Raw genomic sequence first — 26,023 nt, 5'->3', positions numbered from 1 at the left:
ATTAATTTAGACCTTTTCTTTAAAACTGTTTTTAAATCTTTCTTCCTACCATGTGTCTGCCATACAGGTTAAAGTCTGATTCTATAAAAAATATATATATTTTGTCAAAACCTGACACATTTATTCCTAGTTGTGAGGTACCTGTACTTACTAGAATTCTTCCTAATATTTAACCAGTAGACATTTCTCTGTGAATTTCAAGCAAAATTAATATGCTTTTTATTCTAAAAGTATTTTCTATATTTGTTTTTCTTACCAATCTATCATATTTAACAGAGCATTTAACCTTCCTTAAAACATCATCTATTGTACAGCTGAATATAGGGTACCATTGTTTTAAGTATTTTATTGAAGTGATTAGAATAAATACTAGTTTGTATTAGAAAAGCAAAGAAATATGTTCCTTAAGAAAAAACTGTTTCTTCAGATTATAATAAAAACTCATTCATATTCAAATGCTTTCCTTTCTGAAAATTCTGTTAGGAATACAATACAATTTGCCTTTTCATTTAATCTACTGTAAGTAATTTTATAGGAACAGTTAAAAACTCTGAATTCCTCAGAAAAACTGCAGGATGATGCTTTACACTGTACATAATTTTATCCACACATGGACACACACAAACGTACCTCCTTCCTCACTGTATTTCATATTCCATGTACTCTGTTGTTGGAGCCTTAACTTTTTCTTGGAAGCACTTTTCAAGTCTTGCTAGCAGAGGTTACGAATCAGATAGGATAATCAGAAGCCTTTACAATTTTACTGTATCTTTGTCTGTCCTTTCACCTTTCCTTTACTGCACTATCTTGTCTGTCTGATTCTCGCAGGAGACATGGATTACAACTGGTTGGACCATACGTCTTGGCATAGCAGTGAGGCATCCCCAATGTCTTTGGTGAGACATGTGGAGCCTTACCATTTAGATTCCTTTATCATTTCACAATTCCTTTGTTTTATTTACACCTTTGCATGTTTTCTTTTTTGTATCCTTTTTTTTATCCCACACCTATAGGGGACAGTCAAAGGGGAAAAAGAAAAACTAGTGAGCAGGCAGTTTTGTCGGATTCTAACACCTTATCCGAGAGGGAAAAGAAAATGGTGTGCTTTGGTGGCCACTCTTTGGAAGAGGATTTGGAATGGTCTGAGCCTCAGATAAAAGACTCTGGGGTAGATACGTGTAGTAGCACAACTCTAAACGAGGAACATAGCCATAGCGAGAAGGTACTGAGATTATGGAGCCTGCATTTTAACCTGCTCATTTGGTCTTTGTTTGCTCTCTGTCACTCATTAAAATAGTGCATAAAATAAAAGATAGGGTGTTTCTAGAGACAATGTAGCATTTCTTAAGGTGCAGAAAAGAAAAACAAATGAAAAGTCTCTGCATGCTTGCAGCTTTTACTGTTTGGCAGCCTAAGAAAAAAACTGAAAGGCATAAAGGAATGTTGTTCTTACGGTTGCATAATAGCGTATCATGGTATTACCTTCAAGTATAAAGTACTTAACAATAAGGATTCTACTGATTGGCTTATTTGATTTACTATGTTCAAACTCCTGGGGCTGAAATTAAATTAATAGTTTAAACCCCAGGTGAAAAAGGGAGAAAATTGGGTCTCTCTGCACAGAAAAGTTGTTTTTCTTTTTTCCCTTTCACTGTCATGGTTGTTCTTTTGTTTTGTTGCCATGCCATTTTTGTGCAGTATTGTGCAGAATTAAAGGCTTTGCCATCTGCTTTGGTATTTTTTATTTTTGCTTTCTGTTTGGTGGAGATTATTATAAATCTTTTTAGAGTTATTAGTTGTAATGGTAGCAGATTTGTCTGTGCCTGCTAATTTTGCATGAAATAGAGCATGAAATAGTATTTTTCTGCAAAAAAGTGCTATGATTACACAAAATAAAATGTTAAAATTTTATTAATTATGCCAATATACGGGTATAACTGTGCCCATGTATAGTAATGGAATAATAGTGTTCACTGTAACTATGCTTCATATGTGAAGTAATTATTCCAAGAAAGAAACAATACATTTAAATAGAGTAATGACTCTACCTTTTAATGTATTCTATAACTTTTAATACACTTACTACTGAGAGAGAGTAAAACCCTGAAGAAGCTTGTCAGTCTTAGAGAAATCCGACATATTTGGAATAGCGGAAAAAGAAGAAATGCCTTACATCAAATTTCTGTTTTGAGTTAAACTTCTTTTTCAGTATTACTCTTATACTAGACCTCTACAATTTTTTTGTCAGTACTCAGGTGTGATTGTCATTGTGTGTAGATAACTATGTATAGTTGTCTATATCTGTCTAATCAGGATGCAAAGATCATTCTAGATACTTACAAATTTGATTTAGTAAAATAGATAATGTTATTAAATATTAGATATACATTGTGATGGACTATATATCCAAATAGATCTTTTCCAGCACATTTTCTGTCATTCTATTACATTAAATATTAGTGTAATCATAATACTTTCATGGCATTTTAAAAATATATCAGGAAGTGAAAAGTATTACTGAAATATTTCTCTTTAAAATCCTATTCACCTTATTTTCCATTAACACCATATGATAGCATCCAGTAACTTGGCAACCATCCAAAGATGGAGACCGTCTCATTGGTCGGATTTTGTTAAATAAACGACTAAAAGATGGAAGTGTGCCTAGAGACTCAGGAGCAATGCTTGGATTGAAGGTTGGTAATGAATAATTTCGGAACTAACAACTCTCTCAGTTAAACTAGCTATCTTTATAATAAAAGTATTCTCATATAGTATATGCATACCAATATCTATGATGTCTTATCATTCTCAAAATTACAATATAAAGACATTTTATATTCAATCACCAAGAGTAATTTTACAGGGTCCCTGACAGGCTCAAAAAGTTGTATTTTTCTGAAAGACTAGACATGTTTTTACAAATTTGCGGAGAATGTCTGCTCTGCAAGGTACTAATTGCATCCTTGCTGGGCAAACCAAGCCCTGTCCGCTTTCTTCAGTATTGAGCATTGCACCATGGTATAACTTCTGTTCCCCAAAAGAGGGGAGAAATGTGAAAAATAAATTATCTCTTTTGAAGATCTGGAGGGACATCTGGAAGTTAGTGACCTTTCAATCCAGAGAAGAGTCTGCCAATGGAAGGTCCTGTTTCTGGATTTTTTTCCCCTCTGATTATTTGATTTGCTACATTTTAAATACATAAGACAGAAAATTATTTAATATTTATTGTATATTATCACAAAGTAATGTTTGCATCTTTTCCCTGATGCAGTACTCTTCAAACACATTATGAAGTTATTTCTAGCTCATATCTTGATCTTATTTTTATGTGATATTATTGTTTGCAGTTCCAGCAATACTAGTACAAGAATGAGAATGAATTATAGACAGTAAAAGAAACAAGAAGAAGAAAGAAGCATGTATTTATTTTGATTCAACATCCTTGTTGTGAGAAATAATTAAGAAGTTTGATTAATTCTCCATTTTCTATTTAACATGACACTGACTTCACTTTGGGTACACAGATTAGGCTATAGTAATACACTGTAAACAGGGATTAAATCAGTGTAGTTATTTATAACATATACTAACATGCTTTGGAAAATTTTTGAATTGTTTATTTAATTGACAAATGATTTTATTTTGAAGTCAGTTGAGAAGCCAGTTGAGCTTTTGGTATGTGTGTTATTGTCTTGATGTCAGAAAATGCAAGAGATGAGACTAACAGTGCCACTAGGAAGTACTTTTTGTTTAAACGTCTATGTATGTTTAAAATTCTAAAATCTTCTATTATAAAGATGAACTCTTCACTGAGATTCATGAATAGTTTAGATTCAAGAGTAACTACTTTTTAATCTCAATAGACATCTGAAAAGACTGATTTTCAGCAGTTATTCCTGACCTGAATTGTCAAATATTTACATTATTGAAAGTAACCTAAACTGGATTTAATATTACAAATTTTAAATCCCAGTTTGAAGACTGTTAAGAAACCTTAAGAATTTGAAGATTATACAGTTATAACCAATTCTGATATGTGAAACTCTTGATTCTAAGATAAATATTAAGGTCAAACTTTTTTTGGGTGGTAATTTATAACACAATGAAATACTATACATATATTTGCTAAAGTTTAAAAGCTTTAGCATTCTGTATTTGCATCGTGTTTAAATTACACAAATAGCCAGAATAGGTACAAACATAACCTGTCATAGCCAAAATTCTGTGGTGTTTTTTTTCAAGTGTATCTGTCTTACCTGGGCTACCTGAAAGCCAAGGAAATAATTGAATTCTTCTTTCTGTTGTCAGAACATTTAAGTCATTTAAAGTAATTTTCATTCTATGAAAATACTTCCTCTTTGGAACAGGTAGTAGGAGGAAAGATGACTGAATCAGGTCGACTCTGCGCATTTATCACCAAAGTTAAAAAAGGAAGCTTAGCTGATACAGTGGGACATCTTAGACCAGGTATGTATCTGCTATAGATTTATACTGCTGACTTGCTTTTCCAAAGGTGATAACAAGTGAGCGAGTTTAATTAGATGTGAAATTATGTTAAATGGGTGTGATGAACTACTGCAGAATTCAACCTGACATTCAGTTAATGGATTATTAATATTACTGTTTTTATGAAATATATAAATTCTCATGTTGTTCAAAATCATATTTTAACATTTTTGTTCATGTTTTTGTACTCAAAATAATATTCCACTGATGTCCTGCCCAGTCATTTTGTGGTGTATGTTTTATTTAGAGCAAACCAAACTATTACAAATGTGTGAACAGAGCCAGCGCAGCTAAGAAACTACTTCTACCCCAACATGCAAACCATGGATTGCTAGAGAGAATGTGCAAGAAATATTAACTATTAACATAAGAACTATCTGAACCTTAAATATTAAACTTGTAGAGGTAAATGGATCTTCAAAATAGTAAGTTGGTGAGATATGCTCTTTTAAAGATCTGCATTTTCCAAAGAGCGTGTTGGGATTTCTGTAACACAGCTGCCAAAGCGAGTAAGAGCTATACGTAACTCAATAGGAGTCCTACTGATGATATTATTGTTTCACTGAACTTTACATATTTGAAACTGAGCTGCAGAATACTTTTAATACATACAGGATTTTCCTGTATGAAGACTCCAAACTTGTTCTACAACACAGATTTCACAATTCAGTAAACTGACAATAGAAGGGCTTAAACTGTCATTGTAAGTACAGTTCACAGCAGACATCCTAAGCAGAGTGTTATTACTGACATTATAGGTGATGAAGTATTAGAATGGAATGGAAGGCTACTACAAGGAGCCACCTTTGAGGAGGTGTATAACATCATTTTAGAATCCAAACCTGAGCCACAAGTGGAGCTTGTTGTTTCAAGACCAATCGGGTAAGTAATTTTGTAAATTTTTGTATTAAATATGATAAAAATGTTGCTAAATTTCACTTTTAGGGCAGAGCATATTGAATAGATTCATAAACATTGTAAACAGTAAAACTGTATGGAAAATTCTGTAAACCAAAAGCATAGCTAGAGTGATAGATCTACTTACACCAGTAAGCAGAACGAGCTGGTGTGAAATCCTGTATTCTCTGAGAGAGTCCCAGGCGTTATCTGCTAATATGGTAAAAAATGGGTTCCCTTCTGTGGTTGTTTAGTTGGTGATCCAGCCTATATTGGCTTGAAACTCTGGTTATACTCTTCATTGTTACAATTCTTGATTAATAACTTGACTCTTGATTTTTATTTCTCCATTCCCATTTTTATATCATATATAAAATTATATATTCATATTTTGCCTATGAACTAATGATGAACTCTATTTTCTGGGAATCTGCAATGTAGAATTTTGTCCAAAATACAGTATGTTAATGATATAATCAATATGCTTTGGAAAGTATCTAATCCACATTCTCATCATCTTCATCTATGAAATCTATTAAATTATTGCTTATTATCTAACACAGAACGTATCTGAATGAATAGCTAGCTCTAGTGCTTGTCTAAATGGTGTGGCACTTTTTCTTTGGTGCTTTACATTGCCCAGTTTTCTTAACTTTCAGCCCTACCTCTCAATGTCTAAACCTAAATTTTTCTTGCGTAGCAATAGGGCATTTCTAGTTATTTTGTTATATTAGACTGTGAATACTTCCTTTTCTTCACCTGTTCTTTTTCTTCCAAGTTCCTACAGCCTACAGTCACATCCATCCTTTTTTTACTTCTCCATTGGAAGTTCCATAGCTGATCACACCAGGGCTGTGAAGAGGGGGATGCTTATCACTGAATTTGAAGATGCTTACAGTTGTTAAGAATTTTCTCTTCCCCCCCCCCCCCAGTATTTATTGTGATGTATATGACACAGCTGGACAGGGTGCTAGGTAATCTCATCTAAGCTCTCTTTTCCATGTGAAGTTGGACCAGATGATCTTTCAAGATCCCTTCCAATGTGAGCTGTTCTATGATTCTATAATTATAATTAATTATAATTAATAAATATTTATCCCTTTATTTTGTATAAGATGCACACAATTATCTTACCTTCATATGAGAAAACATGGGTAACACAACAACTAAAAATTAAGAAGTACTAAAAAAATGTAGGACCATATAATCTGAGGATGGAATTTCAGTGAGGATAACTTGTTATGGGTTCAGCTATAATAGGAACTTAAAGTGTTTGACACATCAGAAACTTAATGTATAGGAACTTAATTTGGTTTGATAATTCTAAACAAAATTGATAATAACAAAAACTGCTTTATCTTGTCAGTGAGATGAGAGGTTATCTCCTACATACATACATATTGAATTGCAACTCCTTTAGGGTAAAGGCTGTATCATCTGTCTTATCCTTAAAAACCTTTGCATAACTTGGGAGTTGTAGGTATAATAGTAATGCTAAAGGACAGAGTACATTGCTAGAAGAATATTGTCTCAGAAAAGGAGGTTTCAAATTCATTTCATACAGGCATAAGATCTTTCATAGTTCTCTCAAACAGCAGTTTATAGCAAAAGTTTCAAAAAAACTGCTCACATCTTGAAAATATTCGATTTTTTTTTTTGTCTTTCTGCACTCTCTTCATTGTGCGAAACCTCCTGTATTCTTTCCTGTGCTTTTATATTTACTGTCTGTTGTTTACCTTCCTTATCATCATGTCTTCTGTTATGTTACCATGTGCTCCACTTGCTGTCACTAAAGCAGCTCATCTATAATTTCTTAAAGAAAGTGATGTGGGCTCTCAAGATGCTTTCTTCAGCATTAACTGCTTGCCACATAGTCTGAAGAACTGAGCCAGATCAGAGCTAAAAAAGTTGTTCTGTGTACTCGATTCCCTGTGTCTTTTTGCAGCAGATATAAAAGAGAGTTTTTATCTCCAAAATTCCAGTTATAAATCTGAATGGGTTTATAACTGAAGTCTCAGTGATGAATACTTTCTGCAAGTTGGTAAGGTTTTAGATTCTGGTTAGATGTAAGTAACTCTTTGGATTTTGACCCAAAGTTACATTAACAATGTAACTTGAGAAATGTTTTTAATGAGATTTGAGCTGATGAACTGGAAATACCATATTATCTTCTCAGTTTAGGACATTTCTGGTCATAATCAAATGGACCATTGAAATTAATCTCTTATGCTTGCCCAAGGAAACATAACACCATAGGTCTGTGTTCTGCCACAGGGAATAAAGTTTCAATGTATTTAAAATAGTTAAAAGTTCAGATTTACCAGATGTCTGAAGTGGTAATTATTTTGGTTAGAATAATTGATGCCCACTTGAAGGATTTCACTTTTGCATTGAGGTATATCCTCTTCCTTATAGAGTCTCTTGATGGTCTCATGGCAATGCACTAACTTATGCCAGAAATCTTCACACAGTTACTAGCAATTAACTTAGTTGAGAAAGAGAACCTGTTGTCATATCCTGATATTCTGATTACAAAACCAAATTCCAGTAAACATGCTTGTTAGTTCTTCATTTTATTATGGGCTCACTGCTATGAAAACTGAAGATGGAAAGCTAAGCTGATACAGGAAGACAAAATGGAAAGCTCCTTTAAAAAAAAAATCATACCATTTTGGCATGCAATTTATCCCTTTTTCTATCTTAAAATAAAAATTGATGGCCAAGTTGCTATTCGATGTGATCTGGCTGTCTCTTATACACAAGAACTTATCTATTTTCTGCTTTCAAATTCTCAGAAATAGTTATTTTAAAATGCATGTTATTTTCATAGTTAATAATATTTTGAATTTGGAAAGAATGATGCATTGTGTTTTATTAATTATTCTATACAATCTGCTTGCAATGGAACTTATCTTAAAACGTAAAGAGATGCCTAAAAGTACTTCTGCTTCTCCTACGTCTATTTATCTCAGTGAGAGTTCCTAGTAAGAAATACCATTCACAGTATTGTGAAATACTGGGATCTATATGCTTTAGGAACATAAACAATAGCGTTCAAAGCTTTCAAGTTTGTTTTTTTAGCTATCTATAGAAAACTCATATTCAATCCGTTCACAATGACACATGTTTTCAAGGTTTTCTTCTCAAACTCATATGATAGAAATACTTTTTTAAAATTACAGGTTAGGTTCAGGAGTGTATTTCTGAGTAAAGTAATAGGCGAGTATTGGGTCCCTTTATAAATTCTACAGATATCAAATATGCAAACTTAAATATTTACTTCTTCAATAGCCCTTGTAAGTTTCTGGCAAGTTTTGCTTACTAACAAGAGAGAAAGTGATTTTTTTCTTATCTACAGTGGGCAGTTACACCAGTTGCATGCCTCCTGATTAATTTGAATTATTGGGTACTGTGCATCAATTCACTTGGAAAGGTTCCTCAATCTGCTTGGTAAAGCTATCTTTCTAGTGAGTCTTGAAAAATGTTTGGAAACCATATACCAAAAAGGAACTAGATAAGTTTTATTTATATATAGTACAGACTCTTTTTTCCATTGTATGAGACAGTAGATATCACTGAAAGCATTTTTAGCTTTCCCTTCCTTTTCACATACCTTAGTGGTAGGTTGACCTTGGCTGGCTGCTAGACGCCCACCCAGCCACTCTCTCCCTCCCCCTCTTCAACAGGACAGGGGGAGAAAATAAGACAGAAAAGCTTATGGGTCAGGATAAGGATGGGGAGATCACTCAGCAATTACCATCATGGGCAAAACAGACTCAACTTGGGGAAGATTAATTTAATTTATGAGGAATTAATAACAGAATAGCACAAGTGAGAAGTAAAACCAAAACTAAACCCACCTTCCCCTCACCTCCCTTCCTCCCAGGCTTAACTTCACTACTTTGTTCCTGACTCTTCTACCTCCCCCTCGCCGAGCAGCACAGGGGGATGGGGAATGGGGGTTAGGGGAAAAAAAAAAAAAAAAAATACTTAGAATCATACAGGTTGGAAAAGACCTATAAGATCATCGTGTCCAACCGTCAACCTAACACCACCATGCCCTCTACACCATGTTCCTAAGGGCCTCATCTACACGTCTTTTAAATACCTCCAGGGTTGCGGTGAGTCCTCCTCCCCCTCCTTCTTCTCTGACCTTGGTGTCTGCAGGGATGTTTCTCCCATGGTTTTTTTCTTAATCTTCTCTCTCAAAGCTGCTGCACAGCTTTTTTTATCCTTTCTTAAATATGTTATCACAGAGGCACCACCACCTTGGCTGACAGGCTCAGCTGTGCCCTATGGTGGGTTCATTGGAGCAGGCTGGAACTGGCTGGAACCGGCTGTGTCGGGCATGGGGCAGCCCCGGCCTCTCCTCACAGAAGCCGCCCCCGCAGCCCCCACCGCCAGCACCTGGGCACCGACACTGAGTGCAACCTTGAAGAAACCAACGGCACTGAAACACATCATGATTTTAGATGTTGTTCTTGCCGTGACTCAGAGCTGAAGCTCTTCAACTTGCTTGGTTTTGCTCAAACACCTCCGAAATGCTTTGTTAGCATATTGATAGTTTTTATTAGCATACTGTAATGTTTGCCCCTCATAGGAAGAGTATGTTCCTTTGTGGGGTGGGTGGGCATAATGAGGTCCTTAGTCATTGCGACTGAGTGCTTTGAAATTACATAGCTGTACACACAATTTAATACAGGTGATGCAACATCTCATGTATATGCAAGTATGCAATTTTGCTGAATGAAATTGCTCATCTTATTTAGTCATGGAAAAGATAAGAATGTCCAAATTTGGGGTTCAAGGACACTGAAGGACATATTGGGATAGCCATTATTGGCAGTCTAGTATGTTTGAGTGAGGGTCCAATAAATTTAGTTAATGTATAATGTCATAATAAAGTCTACTACTCACAGTTTTAGTCTATCGTTAACTCCGAGATTGTTCTTTTTTTTTTATTTACTGAATTATTTTATTTGTGACTGCGCAGCCTCTCTCCTGCATTCATGAAACCACTTGTTCTGTAGGCTTTAATTTGCCACTGAAATTATTTATACTGGGTGAAAGATAAATCTTCCCCTGGCTGAAGACAACCAGCAGATCATACGCCTTTCCTGAGGCATTCCTTGGGGGCTGGAGAAGTGTTATGGTGTAACTGAAATTTGAAAATGCTTGTCAGATAAAGGATCAGCCTGTCTTAATTTTCCTGATTTCAGGGACATTCCCAGAATACCTGACAGCACACATGCACAGCTGGAGTCCAGTAAGTTTCAATTGTGGGGTAGGAAAACCTTCTCTCTCTTTTATGTAAGCACAAATAGATTGAAAAATGTCATCTACAGTCAGTATAGCTCTCGTCTCTTTGTCTGTATTTGTCTCAATATGTCATTTTACTGTATTATCTATCTACCTTTGTTTAATAATAAACTATCAAAAATCAGGATATTTTGATTTAGGCTTGACATTTGGTTATAAGCTCACGCTATTTTTGATTGAAAAGAAAAGCATAATTCCAACTAATATACAAGAACATTAAGAGTAATTTTTAATTTCCTGTTTTATTGTCTTGCATTTCAATTGAACCTTATAAACTAAAAATGGGGATGAAATGTGCTTTATTTACAACCTGAGAGATAGCTACTTTGAAATCAGAATAATTCTACTTTATTAGAACCATTCAGCACTCTTTAAATCAGCTAAAACCATATTTCATGTGGGGAAAAATAACTAGTTCTTTGGCTTAGATCTGATAAGATGGATTGCAGCCTGGAGTTATTTTTTATCATTGTTTTAGAACTCTTTTATAATAAAAGCCATGAATAAATGCAATGGCATAAACTTGATTATAATATGAAAAACTCCTCCGATAACTTTTCACTGATCAGCCAAGTCTTAAAATAAAATCCATTTTATGTTTTGTGAGATGTGGAATGTCTTTTGTATTTATAAAAATACTTTACTTTTACTTTATGTTTTACATGTCAAAATTTGTCCTCTGACAGTATGCAGACCTTGTAGATTTGAAACAAAATGCACAAAAAACATTACATGCCTCTTGATATTTTTGTAAAACTCTAATTACAAATTAGTCTGATTGTACAAAATAATAAGTGCCCTTTAGACGACTGAATTCCTTTGACCACAGTAAAGTATTACTTTACTATTTAGGAATTTTGAGCCTTCAACTTGCTGACATAATTACAGTTAGAAATATCTGAATAAGCTATTTTTCATTTTATATGCTTCAGATGACATTTTGCAGCTATAATAAACTTGGAAAGCTTTTGATTGCATCTGAGCACCAAAAGATTGAGTATCATTATTTGGTAATTTTAAATAGATAAAAAAGTGATATTTATCACAACTTTATTGTATGTTTGGTTATATTTGTACTATTTTTTTTTTAAAGAACATTGTGAGAAATACATAAGTGCTACTATTTATAAAATATTTTTATTTATAATTACAGGTTCTAGTTCATTTGAATCTCAAAAAATGGACCGACCTTCTATTTCAGTGACTTCTCCTATGAGTCCTGGCATGTTAAGGGATGTTCCACAGTTCTTGTCTGGACAACTTTCAGTATGTAAACATTTCATTAATATTAGTGTTGTGCTTTTTGCAGCATATACAACTCTCACTGCAGAGTGCAAGCTACCTCTAACATAAATTTCTTGTTAAACTAGCTAAATTGTTTGGTTAATGCTATACATCTCAGTGTAGGCAGGGCCATAGTTTTATAAGGACATTCCATTTTATTTGCTTCTGGAAATTTTATATGTGTTGAATTATATATATATATATGTATATTTATCTAGTAAGCTAGACTGTTAGAGTCAAATTTTCAGAAAGGCCTAACCTTGGCCTCCAGTTATGTTTGTGCTGTTGAGTGTATACACTTTTTCAACTGTAACACTTACATGTACAGTTGGTAGATTTTATTACCTGCGTGCTTGGACATTAATATTGCTAATTTCTTTTGCCCTAGCTTTCATACATACCTTTCCCCAGATATCCCTTTGATTGTTTACTAACGTTGTATTCTTTGTACCAGTGTTATTCACTTTTGTTCTTCATTCTCATTGAGAACAAAGTTCATTACCTGAATGTTTTCTTTAAAAAGGTAATTTTTTGTACTAAACTGAAGAACGTGGGTTTTGTATGCCTTTCTGTGTCATTTACAACTCCAAAGTGTGATTTTTCAAAAGTGCTTCGTTGTGGCCTGGTACATATTGAAAAGGAGAGGAAAATGAGATGGAAGCAGTGCAAAACTGGTGATAAACAAGTTTGAAAATGTCACATTCATATTTCTTCCAAGTTGTTTATGTTAAGATAATAAGTGTGCCATAAAAATATGCATAAAATCTAAGCAGGCTGTTTATAGGTCTCGCAGAAATGGTTTGTGGTGTTGATAGAGGAAAGGAAATATTTTTTTGTCTGTTCAGCAGCCATGTTGGCTCCATTTTGCAATGCATGGACATTATTTGTTTTGCTCATCAGACCAACCATCTACAATATATAATTTTTAGTTTTCTGTAACTGTTGCACTTAACTACTTTGAAAAACTCAATCCTTTGGATAAATGGAAAAACTAGAAATCTTGACTGTAGAGTGCAGAATGCTTTGCACAAAATACAATGACAAGGGAACATGGACATGAACTGTCAAAATACACAGACCGAGGTTTCTAAAAACCAATTTAATTTTACAAGACAGCAAAAATTGTTGACAGTGGAAACAGGGGGGAAAGAAATATCTTTTGGCTAAACCTCATAAAAGATTAGGCTGTCAAAAAGTTTTTGCTCCTAGCTCCCAGCATGAAATTCAAGATCCAGAGTTAGCTGCTCAGACATCCTATGCACAGACACTGTGGAATGATGATCCAAATCGGAACCACACAGAACCAACTTCTTCACTTTCTCAGTTTCCGAAACAAAATCTTCAGGAGTTTAAGATTAGGATTTATTAGTAAAGTCAGTAAGTCTGTTGATTTTGTGGTTTGATAGGATATTGCAGTTTGAAATGAATAAGAATACTATCAGGAGATTTGGAGATATATTCTAATTTACTGACAATAACAGAATTCACAAGGTTTTATGTCTCAGAATGGCATATAAATTTCATATGAATGAAATGTTCCTATTTTTAATTATTTTTTGTTTATTTCAAGATATAAATGCCTTTATTAATAAATTTATAGCATTTCTTTCCATCTAAGGAAACTAAATAATGTTAGGAGACATTTAAAGATCTTTCCTACATTTGTCCTCTGTGTACTCCCTTATGTACTGTATGCAATTATATACAATACTCCCTACTACACAATATCCTTGTTTCCCTCAGAGAGCAGCTGATATCTGAGAACACACAGCTCCAGTTGACACTGGAGTCAGAAATGCTCAGTAACTCTCTAAATTAAAGTCCCACTGTCTCAATGTAGACACATTAGTGGACAGTTTGAAAATTTGGACACCTATCTCACATCACCAGCTAAAGAAAAGTTGGAAATAGCTGTATTTCGTGTTATCATGTTAATGGGACAACCCAGCTCCTGCTGCTGTTGGCGCAAGGCTTTGGGAAGTTAGTACTAAACCTTTTGCTTTGCGGGGAAGGGTGGCTGTCACAATGTCTGAAGATGGTGTGGATAGATAGCAACGTAGCACCTAACAGGGCACATTGAAATGTGTAGACTGAAATATATTTGTAGAAAAAGATTACTTTAAGACAATTGAAATATTCTACAGGAACAGTTTTTTCAAAACAATAAATATCTGTAGTTTCTTTTTGATCTGATATTTTAAGTTAGTTTTGAAAAATCACAAATTTTTTGACTTTTCAGATTTGGGGCTTTATGTGTCATGAAGGTAGTGCAATTAATAGTTTTTCCTTCACTTTTTAAAATTTTAGTTTCTCATTTTATAACTTTAAAAAATTTTGAAAATTTGGAAGGGAAGAGTTAGTGAAAAAAACAACTCTTTGTAAAGTTAGAGATGTTTTGAAAAATTAGAACGGACTATGAGATTTTCTAATTTTGGATCCTTAGCAAAGGTGAAGGAATAGGGAAAAACTGAATTTCAAAAATCTCAAGTTCCAAAAAATATTTTAATTTGAACACTACAAAATGGACGAGCTTCAGTATTTTGGTTTTCCATGTTTTTAATCAGCTCTTTCCTGACAGAACAGTTGATGGAACACTCATTCATTCCAAATAGCTAAGTAAGATGGAAATGGAAGGAAATACTAAATTCTGAATGTAATTGGGAATGTGCTCTTTATGGTGACTGCCTAGGCAGGAGAATAACTGCAGAGCCCTGGCAGTAGATGGGGACAGGATGCTGTTCTTTGTGGAAATGGAGGGTCACTTGACATTCTGGGCCATGGTGACTGAATTCAGCAGATGTGACAAATCTGAGGGAATGGATGATAGGCAAGATTTTGGAAGTGTTTTCTGTATTTTCTGTACTTTTTGACAATACCATGTAGTCCTGATGGGCCATTGTTAGGGCAGCTGTAGTTAATAGGCTGTGAAATACAAGACTTGTGGGCACAAGTGGAGATACCTACAGTTCAGGTGGAGGTCTGAAGTATTTGAATAAATACTTGGATATATACATCTTTATACAGACAGTGCTACAGATCCTTCAAGGGTTTTTATATTAATAGTGATCTGGAATGTATTTCTTTATGTTCAGTACAGTTTTAGCCAGTTTAACTGTAGTGATGCCTCTCTATTATTCAGGGATGTCTTTGTCTGTTCAGTCTTCCGTGCTTTCCTCTGCATTGGCATTGGTCCGTGTACCTGTTTTCTTCAGTTGAGGTTACAGTGACACTCCAGAGCTGCCTGATAGGATTTCCCATGAAGCAAACCATCTCACATAGCTAGGAAATCTTCTTTCCATTAATAATTTTTCTGCCCAAATACATATTTAGTTGAACAAATTATGTGCAGCTACAGTAAGCTATTGTGTGTTATAATTTACTAAGGCATATAAATAATTTATCTGTATTCTGTGCAGTTTATTTTATGGCATTTTTGATCCACGTTATTCTTTCAGGAGAATATCTGGCTGTTGTTGCAATTATTGTTTTATTATGATTTGCTTTGTCTGGTTCCTGTTTCTGTGGTTTTTCACTGATTTGTTTTTCCTTTAATATCATTTTGAAAAAGTCAGTATTCTTTGTGTGTTGGTGCTCTACACTTCATTACTGCATTCTGGCTACTTTTTCAATACTGCATGAAAGGTATAACTTGGAATGCATTTGCAATAGTTAGGTTTAGAGACCCATAAGATGACTAGAAGACCATGTAAATGGATACAGGTATAAAATAACAATATTTCATTTTTGTACTGGTGGAAATTATAACAGAAAAGGGATGTAATTTATAAAATTAATCTATTTCCTTGTAAAGCTGAACCACAGAACCACTTCAATAGATTTTCTATACAAATTCAGTTTATAAAGCAATACAAATATGGTATATTAATTATACTTGTAATATCTGTAGCATATTAGATAGCAGATATTGTACAATGTGAAGGACATAATATGTCAGCATATTGAGGGGATGAGGTCAAGTATGAGACATGCGCCCCTTTCCCCTTTCATCTTTTCCTTTTCCCCTTTCTTTTCTCTTCTTTCTACCTCTACACAAGTAAATTGCTCTTGCTCTAACGTCAAAACCTGGGAAGTTCTAGGTAGTGCACACAATGCGCTTATTGCCCTCCATTTTCCAAGGCAGAATATGGCAGGTGAGGGTCCTTGGTGCATGGTGGGAGATATTCTATCCCTTTTAGGATTGGAATATTCTGGAATATCTGTATTTCTCTTGTAATACAGAGCAGAAGCAAGCTGAAGATCTACTTTTATTGTACGTGAGTAGGTCACATTCTGGCACCCATATGTTTGGCTATGCAGTACTGCCTGTGCAGGGGGGGGGGGGGCAGTGTGCAGCTGCTGCACCTTGCAGAGCACAGGAGCACATCAGACAAAACCCGTGATCCAGATTGTCAAATTTTCTTATATATCCTCTTGCTTTGGTGTGAGAACAGATTACTTCACACATTTTGTGGAACAGATTTCTCCAGCCAAGAGAATTTCTCCTGTGCATGCCAAGTAAGCAAGGAGGGTGGCAGAACCATCATCACACTGCCTATCTCCACGCTTTGGGTACATTTCTTACTGAAGTGAATATTGAGTAGCAGCTTCTTTCCATCACTTTGAAATAGATCAATAATCTCAGGAAAACTGAGCAGGAAGGTAAAGGAGATTCAAGTCTGTCAGATTGCTGTGCTTATTGTGACCTATTCCCATGCTCCTGTTCCCCCACTCACTGGCCCTCTGAGATTTCGACATGTGCTCCTGTTCCTGTCCATTCCCCATACTGGGTACCCTTTCTGTCCGGCTCCATCAGCTGTTGCCCTAAGCTGAAGATGGAGAGTGGTTGGTTGGAGTTTGTAGCTGGTCCAGGAACTTAGAAGTATTGCCTGAACTGATGTAGTCTTGATGTAGCCACCGGAAGCCACAAGGCTGTATATGGTCTGAAGTGTTACATCACAAAAACAAGCGGTACAAAGGCATCAGTGTGTTCAGTGCAACTACTAAGTTTGCTAGATGCTCTAGATCCCATTTCATGCAAGGGTTTTCTGTATATACCATATGTCATTTCTGTCATGAATGAATCTCTAGCATGACTGCTAGAGAATTGAAATACATTGATTGTACCTTCCCCCATGTAATGATAATACCAGATAGCACTAACTTTCTTTTAATCATTTTTGAAGTATGTAAGATGGTTTTTTATAGAAATGCCTCTTAAAGTTGCAGAAAAGGGAAAACCTTTTACTTTACTTGCTTTACTCTAGAAAGCAACCAAAACTGTCAGTGCGTGAACTGTACCTGTTTCTGTCTCTGAATATGCATCTACAATCTTCCTGAATGAGATGATCAAGCTGATCTTATGTTTCCCACCCCACTTTTAAATCACACTTTGCTGACCTGCTCCTTTTGTTAATGTTATTTCTAAATCTATTGTAAATGTTATCTGTAGACCTGTAAAGTGAAATCCTTGCTCCTGGGGAATCAGTGGCAAAATTCCTGCTGACTTCCCTAAGGCCAGAATTTCCATCACAGGGTTTTGATATGATTTGGTAACAGATTTGCAGATTTAATTTATGCATTGCATTAAAATACTTTGTGTTAGATAAATATGTTGTTGGTGTAAAGCTGTGTTTAAAGTAATAGTTGTGTGTCTTTGTTTTTACTTTTGGTCTTTTAGTTTCCAGCGTGTTGTCCTTTTTGGTTTTGTTTTATTGCTTTTTCTTTAATTTTGCTTACCAGAGCCAAAGCCTTAGTAGAAGAACAACGCCTTTTGTTCCTAGGGTTCAGGTAAAGACTTCGTCTGCCTGACAGAAACTAAAGTTGTGGTTTTTTCTTTTGTTTGTTATGGAAAATGCATAGTAGGAAAACGTTACATTATAGTCCATTTTCGCATATTTTTAGTGTGTTGCTTTAAACCATATTAACAAGTTTCATGTCATCTTGTGAGCAGCTTGTAAAATTCTGCATGAGGGTTAAAATATTAAATTAAAATTTAAAGAGACAACTAGTTTTTGTTTGCTGTTTACCCAATATTAAACTCGTACAGGTTTCAATAGTGATGATGGCTATGCATCCCACATTCAAAATGTGTGTACTATTTAAGCAATAAATAATTTTGTGCTTGAGGTCATTATATAAAGATGAATGTCTCTTTAAATCATTCATTATCATTACTTAATACATTCTTTTTTTTGCATTTTCCAAGTAATAGTAGTGCCTTGAGTGGAAGACAGGCAAAAAATTTGTACCTTGTTTAAAGAAACAAATTTCTTGTGTATGAAACTTGGTTCTTGCATTTTAAAAGTACAACAAAATAACCAAAATACTATTTAAATATAAAATGAATTCTCCCATTTTGTTACTGAATTTATTTAGCTTTGGTATTCTGTTTAGGTACAAATTGTTTGCCTTTTTTCATTAGGAAACTCCTAAGGTATTGTAGATTAATGCAAAAGTAGGTTTTACTAATATGTTACAATGCTTATCTTGCTTTGCTGCATGTTTTTCAGTTTTTTGTAAATAGATTATTATCTGCTTTTCTTACAAAATATCTTTATGAAGATAATCTTTTGTGTGGGAGCTGTATAAATATTTCTCTTGTTTGATCAATTGCTCAAGGAAAGATGTAAAGGATGATCTAAATGATCAGAATGAGATGACTAAATTTCATATTGAAATGGAAAAAAAAGATCATATATATATATTTATAAAGGAATTCTAAATAAGACTGTAGGAAATGGTTTGGTCATGACTCGTATTTGATAAAGTACGATTTTTTTCACAATATATTATTTCCCGAAAGTAGTCCTTAGAACAGCTTAAATGTAAATTCAAAATAAAAAATCTAAGAATGAAATTGAGATTAAAAAAGTAATGTCTTGATAGAATTGTCTTAGGTTAACATATTATTATGTGCTGCTGACATAAACTGGCTTTGTATTAAAAATTTAAAAGATCCTTTAGCATGATTAAGAATGTTGGTTTCTGCTCATGGTAATGAAATCAAAGAGGGGTTCAAATTCAATCACAAGTTGTTAAGTAGTTCATAAAGGTAAATATTGTATATGACATAAGTAGTCTTTTAATATTTATTTTATTTTTAGATATGTGCAAAATAAATAAAGAAATTATATGACAATTGATTGTTCAATTTAAAAAGGAAACGTCTGCCTGAAACCTGCATGTTTCATGAAATAGTATAATATAGAAGTAACATCTAGTAGTTCCTTATTTGAATCACATTATATAAAATAAAGAAATAGACATAAAAATTGCCAGTTCTACTTAGACTAGTATCCTCTAATGAAAAAAAAATTACTTTGGTCAAGTGATTATGGTAGTCATTTAAGAAAATAAAACAAGTGTAATGCATGATAGAGAATATTCAGCAAGAGGTGAAAGTGTATAAGGCTTACTCTTTCACCTCTGGTTGGATTATTTTTTATATTGTAGATAAGAATTGTCTTTAGTCCCAATTTTGTTTCTGCACAATGTGCAGTCATTGTGGACCTCTCTAACAGTTTTTTGCAGAGCTCAGTGACAGTCAAAGCTAAACATAATGTTTGTGACCAGAGTTCCTGAAGTACTCAAACTTATGACCTTGGCAACATCTTTGCAACTAGACTGAAACAAAATGTCCCCCATCTGCCCACTTTTAGTAGGGATGATAGATAGTTTAAAATGGATTCATTTAAGATATGTTTACAATGCAGGCTGCAGAGAAGAAAAATTCTTCAGTGATCTTTAAACAAAGGTATTAGAAGCAGTCCAGCAGCGGTGCAGAACTCTGGTTACTTTTTGGCATGAGAAATTAGCTAACTCAGCTCTGAACTGTTGATTTTGGTTGTCAGGAAGTATACATTACATTGTGGGCTGCAGTATAGCTGTGTCTGTAGAATTCCCTACAGGAATGTGGCTCTCCAAACATTTCTGTTTATACCTATTTGTTTCATTGCTCTCAACAGGAAATGCACATCTTTATTCCTGCTTGCATCTTCTTTACTTGTTAGTCTGAAACTGATCCTCGTGATGAATGTCCCAGATTCTGGCACAAGTTCCTCTTCCACACTTCTCTCCACGTCATTCCATTCATTTTCTAGCTCTTGTATCACTGGATGATTTAAAACCTATCATTATTATTTTATTTGGAAGAAAAAACACTCAATTTCCTTTTTTCCCTACCATGCTCCCTTCTCCTGAATTTTTACTAATTCTACAGTACTTGGAAAAGTGCATATTTATTTCCTGAACTTTTAGATTCAGTTTAGCATACCAGCAATTTTCTAACTTACAGAGCGATGCTTTGCGATATCTTTGTGGGAAACGATCTGTTCTTAAATTTATGTTTTCCATGCAGTATCTCTTGTTTACTCGGTGGAGCCTCCTTTTGAGCCAGAGTTGCCATGAAACCACTGTTTTTTTCCTAACTTCAAAAATTTCAGACATCTTTTCTGCTTTAATACAGAACATCAGTATATTTGATCATGTATAAAAATATATGCATGTGTCTATTTGGCATTATTGAAATCAAGATGAAGCCACTAAAAAAGAAATTTTTAAAGGAAATCTAGATTAGGGCTGCCTAAATACCTCTATAATTTTCTGGCCTTCATATCCTAGAAGCTCTTCAATTTGACAGCCTTTTCTTGTATTTTTTCCAGCATATCAGACAACAACTGAAGCAGTAAGAAATAATAGTTTGGTTTAGCAACCCTCAGTAGTCAGGATTTGTTAGAGGTATGTTTAACAACATCCAAAGCTCACCTCAGCTACACAGAAGATTTCACCACCTCAGGGCACTTTCTGCATCTACATAAGCTTAAGTCCAAATAAAATGATTGCTGTAAGCACTTTTTAAAATAAACTGAGAATTTTTTTTTTTGCACTAACAGATCCTGCTGGTGTATCTCTTGTTTCAGAATAATGCAAGAAAGAAAGAAAAGTAGTATCTCAGTTTCAAAATATTGCACTAATAAACAGCTATGTAGGTTACATGAAAAATTATAATGAACAACAGAAGAACAAAAATGCCTGGCCAGCTGTCTCTCAAACCCAGTGATGTCTGAGTAGGCTGTGGTGGTAGAAATCAAGCTGCAGGGCAGGCGGTCTCTCCCAGTGGCACAAGTTTTATCTCTTTTCCATGAGATTCATGAAGCAATTATTATATAACAAATAAAGAAATAAAGTGTAGCATAGAATTAAAAATTTCAAATATTCTCTGTTTTTAAATCTAAAGTTATCACTTAAGATATGATGTGCCTGTATATGCTGTACACAAAACCACATTAGAATTGCATAGTTAAGCAAACAGTTAAGCATTCATGAGACAGGAATATAGGAAGCGGCAATGATAATATTACCTAGATTTTCTTAACTCATTTCCCTTATACATATGTATTAGAGTATGGGTCCTAATTACAGGATTACTTCTTTTCTAGAGCTCTGACCTCAATCAGTGCTCTGAATAAAATTTATAGTTAAGATGAGATCTAAAAGAAAAAGGATGAAATCTAGTAAACTGAATTTATGTGCTTAATTTGTATAACAACTTATGCTAGCTTCAAATAAGTCTGAGGTGCCTTGGGAAGGAGCTTAGACTTGTACAGTTGAAGGAAAGAACTAAGTACCTCAACACCTGCAGTGAGTGATCCAGCCCAGATAAAGGACACCTATCCCCGTTAACTCCATTTGAAACTTAGGCTACTCCAGAAGGTGTGTCGATTCTCCAGTGGGAGGTTTCTTCTTCTGAGGCTATAGAGGCCCAAACAGGAATACTAGATACCTGCATCCTCACTTCTGAGAATGCAACACCAGCAGTCAGCTTTTATATACTGTTCTATGTGTAGGAGACTTATTCCAGAAAGAGGACATCTGTGTTTTAAGCCCTGTTTAGACTGAAGAGATTGAATCTGTCTCTCAGAAAAGTGCCTTTATCATCAAGCTATTGCACACCCTTTTCTTCTCTGGAGTCTGAAGTCTCATCTGAAACTGAGATACTGTGTGGTTGGGAATATAAGTGTGTGGTGATAGCAAAGAAATCTGAATTTTAGTGTAGCACATTCCAGACCTGTTAACCAGAATGCATATTGATCTTGTATTAGGCCACTATTGGTTAAAAACCAAATAATCCTATGAAGCTGGGACCAGACCCTCATCTCTGCTTCCCCCTGATGACTACCTTCATCACCTGACTGCAGAAGGGTTCTTGTTTCTTGCGCTCTGCACGGCAGGTATTCTTACCTGGAAGCCTGTCTCAAGGAGTGCAGGAGATGCACCACTCTATGGATGGCAGACCATCTCACAATTTCAGGATGCATTGAGTTTAGATGCCTGTTTGCCTGAATGTAGATTACAATGGAAGTTTAGTCAAGAATTAGGTGCATATCTGCCTAGAGAAGGAGCCTAGGGAAGGAAAGTATTATGAACATGTGTGGGGCAAATAAGTTTCCAGGACTTCAACACTAATTGGAATGATCTTTAGAAAGCATTCAGGTTGGATCACTTTCTAAGTGAATTTTAGGTTCTTACATCCTAAATTATCTAGGTCAACAAAGTCCTATTCAAGAAGTTTTTTACAGTTGTTAACCTCCACATTAACATCAGCCAGCATGGTTTTCCTGTGGTGTGTTTCATGTGTTGTAATTTTAGCCTTCCCATTCCTTCATTTAGATCAGGATTGCATGGTCACAGTTTCTTAGATGTTCTAGGCTTTTAAAAGTGCCATTCCTGCATGTGTTAAAAACTGCTGAATGGGGGTTTTGTAGATTCTGCTCTGCCAGTCAGCTGCTTAAGTCTTTCAGTGCTGAGCATCACACCTGTACATTCTTGTGGGACTTTCACCCTGTGGCTTGAATAATTAAAACTTCTTCACTTTTTGGCACTAAGAATCTTTTCTGCATACTACCCAACAAAGCTATAAAAGAAAAAAATAATTTCCTCATCAGCTTTTCTGTTATACATGGGCTTATTTATCCCAGGTTTATTTCACAACATAAAATTTATATAATATTCTATGAGGTGTGGTAGGACTATCCTGCATTTATCGATTAAGAATTGAGAAACTATGATCAGGGTCTGAGACAACCAGGTTCTGTCCAAGCATAATACCTCAGTCTTCAATTCTAATGCTTTACTTAGCACTACAAATCAGGCTCCAGGGTCTCGTACCAGGCTCCTAGACAACAAAGAACATGCAATTTGTAAACACCTTTTGAAATATTTTAAGGGATCCACCCCTCAATACACAAAGCTCTGGGAAGGCGGAAGGGGTGGAATCCAGTCATCTTGGACTGCACCTGGCTGTCTTAAATGGCTGTCCTTTCTCTCCTTGTGAACAGAAAAGACAAGGTTCTTGTAGGAAAATACCATACCATCCAAATACTGTCATAATACTTATGCACAGGAGAGTCAGAATTAGATTAGTCCTGTTCCCAAACTCATTTTCCATGTTCAGTATGCTAGTCTAACTCCTTGTTTCTCATTTTCCTTTCCAGTTTCCTGCCTTGTATTCTTGTCAGATTTTCTTTCATCCCATTCGCTCTGTGCAACGTATTTTATGCCAGTTACAGAATGGCTGGTTCTTTTTTCACCTCGTTCCATTTCTCTCATTCAGTCTGTTTTTGCCGCTCTGTTCTTCTGTGGTCCCTGACATTAGTGGCTCCATTCTTCCTGTGTTTCACCAAGAAGCATCCTGTATCCTTTACTTTCCCAGTAATTCTAAAGCAGTTTCTGATTTGTCCCGTCTTCCTTCTTCTAACCCCATGAGAATGCAATCCTATCCCCCCCTCCATGAGGTACTTTTCTCTCACTCCCAGTTTCTTCCTTTCTTCTCTTTGCATCCAAGTCAAATGACTTTTTGGGTTATAGTGCCTGTGCTGTGTATTGGAGTGCTAGCAGTGTGAACACAGGAAAGAGAGCACCTTCTGGTCATAATTCTGCCTCCTGACCTTTCCTGTAATAAGCCAAATTGCAGGGAATTATGGGGAAAATATGCCCATTATGTAAAATTTTTTCCAAATTTTTTTCAGAGCATCAAGAGAAAAGTAGAAGGTATAAGTCAATTCAAATTTCAAGTTCTTGCTCCAAAACACAGATGTTAGAGTATCTCAAAGAAATGGTGTCAGGTGATTTAACTTTCTGCTTAGAGTCATTCTCCAAACATTTTGGCTGAAGTTTTCCTGCAAAAATCCAATCTGAAACAAATATAAGGAAGAAATATTTAGCTTGAATATGAATGCATAATTCTGGTTATATTTTTGGCACCCATGTCTGGATTATCTCACATTCACTCCATCACAGATTGTGATAGTGTCTGGATCACAAATATACTGCATTCTGCTTAAGCAAGGCTAATTTTTCCCAAAAAAGCAGCAGCAGAAGATTGTCTTCTATGCTATTCCCCTTGGGGTGTGGGACTAGCCAAATCTGTTCTTTGCTCAGGAACTCCCAAGGAAGCCTGAGGGTGGATACATTCAGCGTCAGAGAACATTTAACTTGCACTTCAGAAGTCATTAAAGCTTTGCTTTGGACTCATACAGTTGGTGCAAAGCTTTCTACTTGTGATCTGTAGCTGGATGAAGATACCTATACTCCAGACAATTCTCAGTTTAGAAAAAATACTGACAAAGCCCCTTGCTTTGCAGGAATGTAGGAACAGTATCGAGAACTCTCTTGAATCTAACGTATTAAGGATAATTTCTCTCACACAGTTTTCTGCTTTAGTAGCCACAGAGCCCTTTAACTGTTGGTACCAGAAACCTATAAAGTCAGCAGCAGGGCCAACGGCATGATAATAGAGGACAGGTATCCTCCCCTTTTTAATATCCATTCAAACACTGCTGGTTGGTGGCTACAGGAGTTGCAAGATCTAAAGTAACGGAGAAGGAAGAAGTACAGTGCCACCATTGATTGAGTTGGTGTATCTTAGTGTAATCTCACTTACTGAAGTATTAGGAATGGCAGAAAGCTAAATCAACCTCTTGTTGGTGGGTCAAAAGTCTTGAGAATTGCGTCAAGACTTTTCTTTGAGTGACTGAAATGCTGACGATGAGGAGCTATGACAGCAGATGGAGACCCTGTCTCTGAAATTATGTGAGATGGGTTCCACAGAAAGTGCACCTTCCCTTGGTTATGTTTTCCTTACCTAGGGTATATTCATGCCTAAAGGTGCACTGCTTGGTTAGGTGTGGAGTTGGGCATTATCCTCCTTGATTCCCTTAAGTTCAGGCAGAGTCAGCATTTCCTTTAAATGCCCTAGTTTGTCCTCTTATCAGGAAAACTCTCCATGAAGAGAGCCTCCTCTGTCAGCTGTAGTTAATGATACTGCAGGGGTACCACCATGTAATGACTCCTTGGCTATTTGGAAAGCTTTGTTTTGTCCTAACTGCCCCATTTCCCCCTTCCACAGTGAGTGTTCTAAAGTAGGTATATCATCTCGTTGAATAAGTTATTTGCAGCTATAGTATTCAAACTGAAATACCTAAATAGCAGCTTCTAATGACTGTAGTAAAAAAGGATAGCAGACCAAGTCTAAGACTGATTAATAATAATTTCTACAGATGAGTAATAGTAGGTTTTGCCTTGTTGTTGCTGAGTTGGACTGTGAAGTGGGTTGGACTACTGAGCCTTCCTCTCTTACAATTTCTGGAGGGCTTATATGATTTCAGTATGAGTCTCTGCACTTTGAAAAACATTTAGAGATTTGAAATATTTCTGGTCTTATCCCATAGTCTTTCCAGCACAACAGGACATGAAAAATTCATTCATTCCTTGTGGATAAACTCCTTAGAAATGTATATATATGAATACGATACATCAGTAATGCAAGTAATACAATACTACTGCCAAGAGAGAATAATCCTAACCAGAGCACCATGTGAAAAACAATTAGTATGAAATAATGTACTTATGTACAGGGTTTTTAAAAAAGAGTAACTCCTGGTACATACTGAAGTTATTATAATATTAATTTATTTTTGTGCTTTGTTATAAATACAAAGTTGAACATGATATTTTC

General features: G+C 35.3%; 1 protein-coding gene across 1 annotated transcript in view; it reads left to right on the top strand.

Moving 5' to 3' along the window:
* Window positions 1–26,023, top strand: part of RIMS2 (regulating synaptic membrane exocytosis 2) — a 484,675-nt gene that overhangs the window by 255,549 nt on the left and 203,103 nt on the right. The window contains exons 5-11 of the mRNA XM_075141296.1: window positions 1,014–1,222; window positions 2,577–2,700; window positions 4,375–4,470; window positions 5,268–5,391; window positions 10,626–10,672; window positions 11,879–11,991; window positions 17,749–17,796. Coding sequence (XP_074997397.1) covers window positions 1,014–1,222; window positions 2,577–2,700; window positions 4,375–4,470; window positions 5,268–5,391; window positions 10,626–10,672; window positions 11,879–11,991; window positions 17,749–17,796 — 761 coding nt within the window. The remainder of the gene's footprint in view (window positions 1–1,013; window positions 1,223–2,576; window positions 2,701–4,374; window positions 4,471–5,267; window positions 5,392–10,625; window positions 10,673–11,878; window positions 11,992–17,748; window positions 17,797–26,023) is intronic.

The sequence above is a fragment of the Calonectris borealis genome, chromosome 2 (assembly GCF_964195595.1).
Source record: "Calonectris borealis chromosome 2, bCalBor7.hap1.2, whole genome shotgun sequence".
NCBI lineage: Eukaryota > Metazoa > Chordata > Aves > Procellariiformes > Procellariidae > Calonectris > Calonectris borealis.
This window is presented reverse-complemented; position numbering and strand designations above follow the sequence as displayed.